Source organism: Molossus molossus, unplaced genomic scaffold, assembly GCF_014108415.1.
Source record: "Molossus molossus isolate mMolMol1 unplaced genomic scaffold, mMolMol1.p scaffold_m16_p_1, whole genome shotgun sequence".
Taxonomy (NCBI): Eukaryota; Metazoa; Chordata; class Mammalia; order Chiroptera; family Molossidae; genus Molossus; species Molossus molossus.
Window position 1 is genome coordinate 143,735,636 of NW_023425344.1, and position 13,340 is coordinate 143,748,975.

Consider the following 13,340-nt stretch of genomic DNA (forward strand, 5'->3'; position numbering starts at 1 on the left):
CTAAATTAAAAACCTGAGATACATAAGTTCACATGTAGCATAATCTCATTTATTTAAACAAGATTATTTGTGTGTGGAAAAGGCATGTTAGTATTAAAATATAAACAGTGGTCCTGGCTGGTGTGGCTCAGTGGATAGAGTGTCGGCCTGTGCAGCAAATGGTTGAGAGTTTGATTGCTGGTCAAGGGCATGTACCTGGGTTGTAGGTTCAACCCCTGGCCCCAGTTGGAATGTGTGTGGGAGGCAACCAATCAATGTGTTTCTCTTACAGTGATGTTTCTTTCTTTCTCTCTCCCTATTTCCCTCCCTCTTTCCTTTCCACTCTCTCCTCTCTATCTTTTATTATCCTCACCCGAGGACATCTTTGCATTCATCTTCAGATGGAGTAGGAGAGAGAGAGAGAAACATTGACGTGAGAGAGACACATCGACTGGTTGCCACCCACACAATCCCAACCAGGGCCAGGGACAAACTGCAAATGAGGTACATACCCTTAGCGGGAGCCGAACCCAGGTCTCTCTGGTCCACGGGCTGATACTCTAACCACTGCCAAGCCGGCCAGGGCTCTCTCTCTTTTTGTAAAAATATTTTTTCTTTATTGATTTTACAGAGAGAGGGAGAGGAAGAGAGAGATGGAAACATCGATGAGAGAGAACACTGATTGGCCACCTTCTGTATGCCCCCCACTGGGGATCAGGTCCACAATCTGGGCATGTGCCCTGACCGAGAATCAAACCAGCGACCTCTTGGTACATGGATCAACACTCAACCACTGAGCCACATCGGCCAGGCGACTCTCTTTAAAAATCAATGGAAGTCCGGCCAGTGTAGCTCAGTGGTTGAGCATCGACCCATACATCAAGATGTCGCCGGACACATGCCTGAATTGTGGGCCTGACCCCCAGTGGGGGGCATGTGGGAGGCGGCCAATCGATGTTCTCTCTCATTGATGTTTCTATTTCTCTCTCTCTTTCACTTCCTCTCTCTCTAAAAATCAATAAAGGAAAAAAAAAATTATTTAAATCAATGGAAAAATATCCTCAGGTGAGGATAAAAAAAAAAAAAAATGAGCATGTAGTACTTTTATAGGTAGAACAATGCTTTACAAAGTTGTTGTTGAAAGACATTTTGGCTGTGAAGATGAGAAAAAAAGGAGAGTAGCAGGGTGAAGATACAGGCTTGAAGTCTTTTTAAGATGGGAGATATCTGAACATGGCTACCTACTGAGAGATCGGAGCTGGAAGATGGAAAGACCGGGAACACTGGAAAGAAGGTGATGATAGCACGAGGTCTGTGGAGAGACAAGAAGGAACGGTACACTGGGCGGGTGGAGGTGAGACTCGGGAGGACGGCTGCAGACAAGGCTGGAGGTGTGATGACAATGAAACTGCAAGAATTCTCACCGATGGGTTACCTTTCCTATGAAGAAGGACATGAAACCTCTGCTGAGAAGAAAAGGAAGAGAGGACCGAGGAGGGGAAAGGTGTGAGACGGCCACTGTGGCTGATGGCAGGGAAGTTGATGAGGGAAACAAGACAAAGTAATAAGGACCACTTCAACTTGGGGTCATGACTGCGAAGAGACCCGAGTCTGAGCATCTGGGTAACTTTCCTCTGTCATTGTCAGCAGCCTGGGGCCAGGGTCAGAATAAACTGACCTACCCAGGGTCAATGTTCTTCCAGGTGGACAGGACACAAGGACCCAAGAAAAAAAAATACCAGGAAAAAATGTATCAGACGACCATTATTTCTTTAAATGAAGTTAAGTGGATGAATCACTATGTACACATTTTTTTGCTCACCTGCATGGACAACAATCTATTAGTAAATTTGTTATACTCTATACTTCCCAAGGGTGTAAGTCACTGCCTATCCAAGCACCTAGAGAACTAGCAATTATTGAGGGGATTAAAATATTTCCTTTATGTCTTTTTTTTTTTTTTTTAAACCATCTTACCTGCTCCAGAGCATCTCCTTCACTAAAATCACCATTTAAGTTTCGTTCAGATATCAGTTCTTCCCAAGTAAACAGCAGTGAATCTGTTACCTCGCCAAATGGATTAAAATCAATTAGCCACACCTTCCCCTGTAGGACAGAGAGAAAAATTAAGAGGCATAGACTAAAAACAAACATTTAAGCTCTTTAATCTGTCTTAAAATCATTAATTCCTCCAGGTCCCATGGGAGAAAGTCCTCCAAGCTTCATTGACAAAGGGCCACCTGTCTAAACCAAGGGCCACAGCCTCATCTCCAGGAAGGCCTCCTGTAAATGCCAAGAAGAGGCCTAGAAAAGAAAAGCCTGACAAACACATATGCTCCTGCCTCGGATCACATGAGAATTTTAAGTTGAAAAATCCAAGCAGGAAACAGGAGAATCTCACCAACGGTTAAACTGAGCGTGACTGGCATACTTTCAGGGGATGTCTCTGATTACTTTTCAAGAGGATCTTTGCCCTGCAGAAGCAAGAAAGAGCAAGAAGCTCTGGAGAACACCATTCCCCACCCTGAGAGGCTGCTGCTGCAAAGTGTGCATTTTTTTTGAAGCATATAGAAAGAAGCATGGAAATGCTCAGTTTTCTTTCATTTTAATGTAATATTTGTTTGCCTATATGTTAGAGCTTAATAGCACATGAGAGGGAGAGCGAAAAAAATGCATCAACCTTCAAAAGAAAGGTCTAACTTCTCCTACTCAGAGAGTAGAGGGGGCAATGGGATAGTTCCAGGCTCAGGGAAAGAATTCCTCTGAGCTGGTCACACTGAGTTAGAGTCAGGGACATCTTAGGATAAAGAGCAGAGCACTGGCATTCCAGAGCCGGGACTCTGAAATCCTGCCAAGAGGTTAAAGCCCACAGATGACCATGGAAATACAGGTGACATTTAGCAGATACACGTTTCCTTCAAAATTTTATCTTTGCTCCTCTTGAGTTTTCTCGAAATAGTCATATCACTGTATTGTTTTGTTGTTGATAATTAGGTTTTCCTGTAAATGTGTAGCAGTCATGTCTTGTTTGAGACATGCATGTGTAAAATTACAAATGCCCGAGAAACTAGATCGACGAGCCACCATTACCAATATCTAGCATTGTTTCTCATTGGGGTGCAGCGAGGGTCATGAGAAAATTTCGAGGAATGAAATAGTTCTAAGTCATCATTGTAATAGTCATTATGCAACTAGATGTGTTTTTTAAACTCACAGAACTATACACTAAAAAGGATAAATTCAACTCTATGTAAATTATATCTCAAAAAAATCTAAGCAAAAAAAAAATCAGTTATTTTAAATGATTTAATATATAAAAGAAATCAAAACCCTAAAACACAAAGACACTATGAAAAAAAAAAGGAGATTTTACAAGTAACCAAATAGAACCTACAGAAATGAAAAATATAGCTGATACAATTTACAACTTAGTGAATAGGTTAAACATATCAGATGAGACATAGCTGAAAGACAGCTCATAAACTGGAAGATATATCTGAGAAAATTACAAAACACAGTACAGAGAGAGAAAGACATGGGAAATAAGAAGTCAAGAGACATGAGGATAAAGTGAGAAGCTCTAACATACCATCCTAAAAATAGAGTTCCAAAGGCCAAAAGATAGAAAAGGAAGAGGCAATATTTGAAAAGACAGCTGAGAATTCTCCACAATTAACACAGGAAATGAATTCTTAGACCTAGAAAGCATGACCCAAAAAAGAAAAGAAGACAAATAACAACAGAACAGTGTCTTCAAAGTGCTGAGGAAACAGACTGGTCAACTGAAAATTCTATACCCAGCTAAGCCTGTCATCATGCATAAAGGTTAACAAAAGCTTTTCCAGCCATGCCAAGGACTAAGGGAATTTACTACAAAATAATATATACTAGGAAGAACTGGATCCAGAAAGCACTGAGAGGCAAAAAGCAGTGGTAAGCAAAAAAACTGAACAGCAACAATCATGACTATTGTAGGGGTATAAACACAAACTGGAACTAAAAATCAGATATCACATGTAAGACAAAAGGGGGTGCTGGGAATTACCGTACGAGAGTCCTTGCGTCATGAAGACAACAAGAAGTGAAATTAACTTCAGAGCTTATTAAATATCCATATTAAGATTTAGTGGTACTACCAAAATTAACAGACATAAAAAACTAAACTTCAGAGTTATTGGGGGGAGGGGGATGAAAAGAAAAAGAAAAACCAGTAATATAAATTAAACAAAAAAAAGGCATAGAAAAGCAAAGCAAATCAAAAACTCAAGATAATGAAAACATTCAACTATCAAATACAATAAACGCAAACAATACTCACTAGCTAAAAATAGAAATTATCATTGATTAAAAACACAAAACCGTCCCTGGCCGGTTTGGCTCAGCAGTTAGAGCGTCGGCCTGTGGTCCTGAGAGACCCTGGTTCAGTTCCCGCTAAGGGCACGTACCTCAGTTGCAGTTTGTCCCCTGCCGTGGTTGGGTTGTGCGGGTGGCAGCTACTCGATGTGTCCCTTTCACATCGATGTTTTCTCTCTCCCCCCACCCCCAACTCTATCTGAACAAAAATATCCAAAAATGTCCTCGGGTGAGGATAAAAAAAAACAAAAAAAACCCCCACAAAACCGGCAATATGCTACTTATAAGACACATGCACACATCTAAAACCTAATAGCTAAAGAGAAAAAGACTGAAAAACGTAAACTCTAAGACCAAAAATCTGTAATAACAATCAATTTCAGAGCAAAACATACTTTAATGCCAAAAGCACAAAAGCTTTCCTAGGAATCGAGAGGGACACTGTCTGATGATGGGAATTCACTGGGAAAACAAAACCACTGTGGACTAGCATTTTTGGAAGAATATAACCTCAAAGTCTGTATCACAAAAGCTGAAAGAATTAGAAAGCAGATGTTAACATGACCCTGTTCAGTAATTGATAGATTAAGGAGAGAAAAAAATTAAGATATAGGTTTTATGGTTTTAAAGTTTTTAAATTTATTTTATTTTATTTTTTGGTACATGTCCCTAGCGGGAACCAAACCCAGGACACACTGGTCCGTAGGCCGACGCTCCAAGTGCTGAGCCAAACCAGCCAGGGTGGTTTTAAAGTTTTTAAAAAAATTTTTAAATGTATAAGTTAAACATATAAAAAGTAGACAAAATAGTATCAAGAACCCAATGTACCTAACACTCAGTTTCCAGTGATCTTGTGGATCCCCATGGCCAATCTTCTTTCATCTATACCCCTCACATTCCCCCAAAATCTGTAACATTTTGAAGGTATCGTCAGGCATCATTTCATTCATAAGACATAAAAGATTTTAATAATAGCCTGGCTGGTGTGGCTCAGTGGACTGAGCGTCCTCCTATGGACTGAGAGGTTTGGGTTTGACTCCTGGTCAGAGCACATGCCCAGGTTGCGGGCTTGATCCCTGGTGGGGGGCATGCAGGAGGCAGCCGATTGATGTCTCTCTCTCACATCAATGTTTCTATCTCTCTCTCCCTTCCTCTTTCTCTAAAAAATCAACAAAAATATTTTAAAAAAAAAGATTTTAACATTATTCATCTTAATCAAACAAACAACTGCAGACTACATGACACATTAGAAATTGTACTTTGTTTTTCAATTACACATAGAACAGTGACCAAGTTGCAAAGCCAAGCTCAACAATATTGAAGACTCAAGACCAGACACAGTAACAAAACAGTGATATAAGGGGACCAGAATAATTTTTCAAGTATCTAAGGCAGTTACTCTAAATTCTAGTGGTGCATTAGCATCACTTACAGAGCATCTTACAATACATATTCCCAGGCTCGTCCCAGACCACTGCTTTACACACGACATTAGAATCTACCAGCACTGAGTCAACTTGCCAGCTGCAGTAAGTAGACACATCAAAATATTGCCAAGCCCACAACTTTAGTTATAACAGAACAAATAAAAGAGTTTTCCACAAGAGTCCTAAAATTATATATTCAAGAAAGTACCTAACAAATGGTGATATAAGTGCCACTGACTAAATGGAAATTAGTTTCACATCATGGTTTAAATCTCTTCTCAGAAATTGTCATGGTGTTTGTACTGGCATGTTTCTCACTTTAATAACATACAACTTTCAGTTGTGTCAGATCACAGCAGTCATTACTTATACACATCTCCAACTTTAATTGAGACATTTGCAGCCATGGCTGGTTTGGCTCAGCGGTTGGAGCATCGGCCTGCAGACCAGAGTCCTGGGTTCGGATCCCACTAGAGGCACGTATGGAAAAAAAAAAAAAGACATTTGCAGACCTGGACACTGCCCGGGAAATAATGGGAGACTGGTAAAGTCCAAATTTTCAAATCTCATTAATATAAGTGCATTAATATATAATTGCTTCCGTTTTAATATATGTAAAATGGGAACAAATAAGTGAGATACAGTAAACCCTCTATTTTGTGGACCTCGATTTAACAGACTTTGGATTCATATGTCATATGTGAAAATGAACACCCTGTTAATATTTAAATGCTTTTAACCAAGATTTGCTTATAATTAAATTAATAGGTATTTTTTGTTATTAATTCAGTTATTTTAAACACATTTTAGCAAATAGGCCACATGTTGGAAAATACACTATAGTAATTTTTTTTTTTATCCTCACCCGAGGACATTTTTCCATTTTTTGTTCAGATAGAGCGGGAGGGAGAGAGAGGAAGAGAGAGAGAGAAACATTGATGTGAAAGGGACACATCGAGTGGCTGCCACCCGCACGACCAACCAGGGCCGGGGACAAACTGCAACCGAGGTACGCGCCCTTAGCGGGAACCGAACCCGGGTCTCTCTGTACCGCAGGCCGACGCTCCAACCGCTGAGCCAAACCGGCGGCCAGGGCAACACTATAGTAATTTTGCCAACATAAATAAATACTACCTATCTACAACTATAGTCTACATATTTCAATCCAAGAGTCACTGCTCATAAACAATGTTCGGCAAATGATTAGCACATGATCACACTGAATCGCGCGCAGTAACTGGTTCTCTTATTGAGTGACATGACTTTAGGCAGCAGTTTTAATGTATGTCAGCTGATGCACTGGGCCACACCCCAGCTGTGCGCATTTGTTTACTCTTGGTGACTGGTGAATGCATGCACTTACTAGACCTATCCGGTATGAATTTAAAATTACTGTAATATATATAAAAAACTTCTGTGTGGAATTAAACTTTTTATATATACTTAATTTTAATTACACAAACGTGCATACATAAGTAAATACAGGTAATGTAATGTGTCAATTTTTTTTTTTTTTTTTTTTTTTTTTATTCTTTTTTTTTTTTTTTTTTATCCTCACCCGAGGGCATTTTTCCATTTTTTGTTCAGGTAGAGTGGGAGGGAGAGAGAGGAACAGAGAGAGAGAGAGAAACATCGATGTGAAAGGGACACATCGAGTGGCTTCCACCTGCACAACCGACCAGGGCCGGGGACAAACTGCAGCTGAGGTACGTGCCCTTAGCGGGAACTGAACCCGGGTCTCTCAGGACCGCAGGCCGATGCTCTAACCGCTGAGCCAAACTGGCCAGGGCATTGTGTCAATTTTTTAACACACATGTTCAGAAAACCTACTTTATTATATAACAGACTTTCGGCTTTAATGGACACCCCCTGGCCCGAATTAGTCCATTATATCAAGGCTTTACTGTACTGAATTAAATGAAAATGAAGCTCTTCTGCATTGCACATTCAGGGCAAAGGGCTAGGTTTACTCACTAACTGATTTGACCCAGCTGGTTACCACGCCAATTCCCTGGGTTTCAAGTCTTAAAGATTAAGCTCTTCAAGGTCAGGAGATCATCTTGTTGGAAGCTTCTTGTTAGAAGCATGGCACCTAACACACAGACATTGGCCACCTGAGTGCTCAGATGTGGCCAGTATCTATCTGTTAAAAGCAGAGCAGGGACTAGCGAGCCCTGGCCTTCTGTCTATCAGCTCAGGTTTCTATCCATTCCATCACACTGGCTTCCCATCCTTTTTCTAAGGTCTGTTTCCATTAAGTTGAAACTCTGCCAAGGAACATCACTCTTGTGTACCAAGTCTCAATTTATAACTCCTCTTTCTGATCCTTAATAGATACATCACCCTTGAAGGCACAAAGGCGAAAACAGTAAGTGATATGTTTTGGCTTAACAGAGGTTAAGTAAACAGTTAACAGTTATTTGGAGACATGACTATATGGGTCAAATCATGTTGTCCAAAGACTGATTCAAAGGTATCACAAGCATCACTACAACGAAGCTGATGGAATGAGAAATATGTGGGTAACATTTGGAAACATATGGGCCACATATTTGGAAAACACCCCTGCTGTCTCTCTAACATCTAAGTATATCAACACTAATCACAGGACCCAAATTTCTTTGAACCAGGTTGCATGTCTCGATACTGAAATCTCTGTTGTAGAAATTATTTAAGTCAAATTTTTGTTTTCTTTTTCATTATATGAGTTTCTATCACTTTAAAAATTTTAGTAATAAATATAAACTACTCTAATCCTCATCTTAAGTCTAAAGATAAAAGTGACTCAAATCATGCTAAGGATCTTTAAGTTTACTAAAAATAATTATCTAAATATCAAATGACTAATTCCTGGCCACATTTAAGTGTGCAAACAGATCAGATGTGCCCTGGACAGACTGCCTTTGGTCTGCATGTCCTAGGATGGGGCTGGGAGCCTCTGCAGTTCTGCCCAAACATTTAAAACCATTGCAGAAGGACTTCACCAGCCAAGGGCTGGGAAACTGTGTGGGGAATATCTGATTATTTCTAAATGTTATCTTGAAAAGAAAACAAAGAGGCTTTGTTGGAAAAAAAAAAAAAGTGCGCAAACTAAACTATTTTAAGCACACCAAGACCCCTGATAAAAATGAAAAGTAGGACATAAGGTGGCCATTTAGCCATCTGTTTAATTAATAATGCCTAAAATGCAAATTAAATCCTCAAATAGTGTATCATATCACACCTATCAGAATGCTTATCACCAATAAACAAACAACAAGTGCTGGTGAGGCTGTAGAGAAGAGGGAACCCTAGTGCACTGTTGGCAGGATTGAAAATTGGTGCAGCCACTGTGGAAAACAGTATGGAGTTTCCTCAAAAAAGTTAAAAATAGAACTACCATATGACCCAGCAATTCCACTTCTGGGTACTTACCTGAAGAAACCCAAAACACTAACTGGAAAAGACATTTGCACCCCTATGTTTATTGCAGTATTATTTATTACAGGCAAGATATGGAAGCAACCTGTATCCATCGATAAACAAGTGGGTGAAGAAGATGTGATACATGTATACAATGGAATACTACTTGGTCATAAAATGAAATCTTACCATTTGCAACAACATGGATGGACCCAAAGAGTATTATGTTAAGTGAAATAAGACAGAGAGAAAAAGACAAATACCATATGATTTCACTTAAATAGAGAATCTAAAAAACAAAATAAATGAACAAACAAAACAAAAACAAACTCATAGATACTGAGAACAAATGTATGTCTGCCAGATGGAGGGCTGTGGGGGTATGGATGAAAAGGTTAAGATGTGCAGATTGCCAGTTCTAACAACATCACCAGGATGTAAAGTACAGCATAAGGAATATAGTCTGTAATATTGTAATAACCATGTATGGTGTCAGATGGGTACTATGTCTAATCACTTTGTTGTTCACTTAAAACTAATATTATTATATGTCAACTGTAATAAAAATTATTTAATTAAAAAAAAAATAAAAATAAAGCCCTGGCTGAGTAGCTCAGTTGTCCTGATATGCCAATGTTACAGGTTTGATCCCTAGTCAGGGCACATACAAGAATCAACCAATACATGTATAAATAAGTAGAATAGCATATCTCCCCCACCCCTGCTTTTTCTCTCTAAAAATCAATCAATAAAATAATAATAATAGTAATAATAATCTGGAGACTTCCAGTCAAGATGGCTGTGTAGGTAAACGTGTTACTCGCCTCCTCCTATGACCACATTGAAATTACAACTAAACTACAGAAAAACCATCATTCAGAACCACCTGAAATCTCGCCGAATGGAAGTCCTACAACTAGAAATTTAAAGAAGAAGCCACATTGCGACTGGTAGGAGGACTAGAGATGCGGAACAGGCTGGTCCCACACCCACCTGTGGTGGATAAAAATCAGGAGGGCTATCTCAGCTGCAAAGGTGCCCCCTGGGGAATGAGGGATCCTGGCCCCACACCAGGCCCCCCCAGCTCAGGGTTCCAGTACTGGGAAGAGAAAGCCCCATAACTTTTGGCTGTAAAAACCAACAGAAATTGAGGCTGAGTGAGACAGAGGACTGCTGGAATCCCAGGAAGTTCCTTTTATTTTATTTATTTTTTTATCCTCACCCGAGACATTTTTCCATTTTTTGTTCAGGTAGAGTAGGAGGGAGAGAGGAACAGAGAGAGAGAGAGAGAGAAACATCGACGTGAAAGGGACACACCGAGTAGCTGCCACCCGCATGACCAACTAGGGCTGGGGACAAACTGCAATCGAGGTACGCGCCCCTAGTGGGAACCGAACCAGGTCTCTCGGGACCGCAGGCTGATGCTCTAACGGCTGAGCCAAACTGGCCAGGGCAGGAAGTTCCTTTTAAAGGGCCCACACATGCCCTGGCCAGTTTGGCTCAGCGGTTAGAGCGTCGGCCTGTGGTCCGGAGAGACCCGGGTTCGGTTCCCGCTAAGGGCACATACTTCAGTTGCAGTTTGTCCCCGGCCCTGGTTGGTCGTGCGGGTGGCAGCCACTCAATGTGTTCCTTCACGTCGATGTTTCTCTCTCTCTCTCCCTTCCTCTCTCTCCCTCCCACTCTATCTGTACAAAAAATGGAAAAATATCCTCGGGTGAGGATAAAAAAATAAAAATAAAAAAAAAATAAAGGGCCCACACACATTCCCTGGTCCGTTTGGCTCAGCAGTTGGAGTGTAAGCCGTAGACCACAGAGTCTTGGGTTCAATTTTGGTCAAGGGCACATACCTCGATTGCAGTTCAATCCCGGCCCTAGTCAAGGTCATTCAGGAGGCACCCAATCAATGTCTCTCTCACTTCAATGTTTCTCTCTCTCTCTCCCTCCCACTCTGTATGAAAATCAATGAAAAAATATCCTCTGGTGAGGATTTAAAAAAATAAGAAGATAAATAAATAAATAAATAAATAAATAGCCCATACAAAGTCTTACTCTGACTCACTCCCTCCAAACTCCAGTGCTAGGACAGCAGCTAGAAAGGAACAAGGAACGTACAGGGAGGAAATGAATTGTTTGGCATCAGGGCAAGAGCTGGAGAGGCAGCTTTCTCCCAGACAAAAGTGCTGACAGAGGCCATTGTTCCTTTTCTGAGTCCTTCCTCCAAAGAGCTGGCAGGCAAGTGCCACCTCTGAGCCTCCATCAACCTGGCTGTCACTGTTTCGCCTACCCTGTTGATTCCCTGAGGTCCTGCCCCACCAACCTTGCAAGCCCACCCAAGCTGTTTCCAGTGGCTTTTCCATAGGAATGGCTATCTTGGCTCATGCTTCAGACTTTACTAAAATCTCCTAAACAAGCAGCATCTGGCCTCAGTATGCTCTGTACCTCTTGCTAAGGGGTCCCAGGCCAGGTGTCAGCAGCAACCAGCCTTGGTTCACAGCTTGGCCTCTCATGGTGACCTCCAAGCACAGCACAAGTAGCAGTCATCTGTAGATCACTTTGTAGCTCAAGCCGGGTGTCCCAGGTTGAACGCAGGTAGTGGCTGACCTTAGCCTGCACCTCCTGTGTGGCTCCAAAGTCAGCACACCTTGTGCACAGCTTAATACCCACATCGAAACACCACCCAACCACCCTCACAGAGACACACTCAAGGGGCAGACTCAGTGGGCCTAAGAGTCCCACTGAAGTAAGTCTGACCCTGTGGGGCAGGCCACTGCACAGCTGATCGATCCTCCATGAGGGTGGTGGTCACAATCAGCCCTTGCAGTGGATCAGTCTAGGGGGTAAATCTCTCCCATGGCATGCCAATGGCAATCAGGGCTCAAATACAACAGGAGGGTATACATAGCCCACAAGGGTGTGCGTGGGGGTCACAACCAGAATGCCCAGCTTGGGTGATCGGGGAGACTGTGCCATGAGACCCTACAGGACACCTACTACATTAGGCCACTCTACCAAGCCCAAGAGATGTAGCAGTTCTACCTAACACACAGAAACAAACACAGGGAGGATGCCAAAATGCAGAGACAGAGAAATAACATCCCAAATAAAAGAACAGAACAAAACTTCAGGAAAGCAAACAAACAAACAAAATGAGTCAAGCAATCTACTAGATGCAGAATTCAAGACACTGGTTATAAGTATGCTCGTTAAAGAGTAGTTGAACTCAGAGACCTTCAGGAACATAAAAAAAGGACATGGAAATCATAAAAAAGAACAAGTCAGAAATGAAAGATACACAAAATGAATTGAAGAATAATTTACAGGGAGTTAACAATAGAGTAGATGAAGCCAAGAATCAAAACAGTAATTTGGAATATAAGGAAGCAAAAAGCATCCAATCAAAACAGCAAAAAGAAAAAAGAATCCCCCAAAATGAGAACAGTGTAAGAAGCCTCTGGGACAACTTCAAGCATACCAACATTTATATTATGGGGGTGCTGGAAGAAGAGAGAAAGAGCAAGAAACTGAAATCCTATTTGAAAAATAATGACAGAAAACTTCCTAACCTGGTGAAGGAAACAGACATACAAGTCCAGGTGCGTGCACAGTCTCAAACAAGATGAACCTAAAGAGGCCCACACCAAGATACATCATAATTAAAATGCCAAAGGTTAAAGACAAAGAGAGAATCTTTTTTTTTTTAATTCTCTTCTGAGGATATTTTTCCACTAATTTTCAGATAAGAGTAGGAGGGAGGGAGAGAGAGAAACATCGATGTGAGAGAGACACATTGAGTGGTTGCCTCAACCAGGGCCGAGGATCAAATCACAACCAAGGTATATGCCCTTGACCAAAATCAAACCCACAACTCTTTGGTGCAAGGACCGACACTCTAACTGCTAAGCCAAACCGGCCAGGGCCAAAGAGAAAATCTTAAAAGCGGCAAGAGAAAAGCATTTAGTTACCTACAAGAGAGCTCCCATAAGACTGTCAGCTGATTTCTCGAAAGAAACTTTGCAGACTAGAAAGGACTGGCAAGAATTATTCAAAGTTATGAAAAGCTATAAAAGCATGGACTTACAACCAAGATTACCCAGCAAAGTTATCATTCAGGATAAAACGACATATAAAGAGCTTCACAGATAATAAAAAGTTGAAGGAGTTTATCACCACCAAACCAGT

General features: G+C 41.2%; 1 protein-coding gene across 3 annotated transcripts in view; it reads right to left on the reverse strand.

Moving 5' to 3' along the window:
• The window catches only part of CDC123 (cell division cycle 123), a 71,456-nt gene that overhangs the window by 4,040 nt on the left and 54,076 nt on the right, over positions 1 to 13,340 (reverse strand). For 2 of the 3 annotated variants that reach the window (XM_036240018.1, XM_036240001.1), the window contains one exon: positions 1,957 to 2,085. In XM_036240018.1, the coding sequence (XP_036095911.1) occupies positions 1,957 to 2,085 (129 nt within the window). Of the gene's footprint in view, positions 1 to 1,395; positions 1,420 to 1,956; positions 2,086 to 13,340 lie in introns of those variants that run through there. The other variant, XM_036240011.1, reaches the window with a different exon arrangement.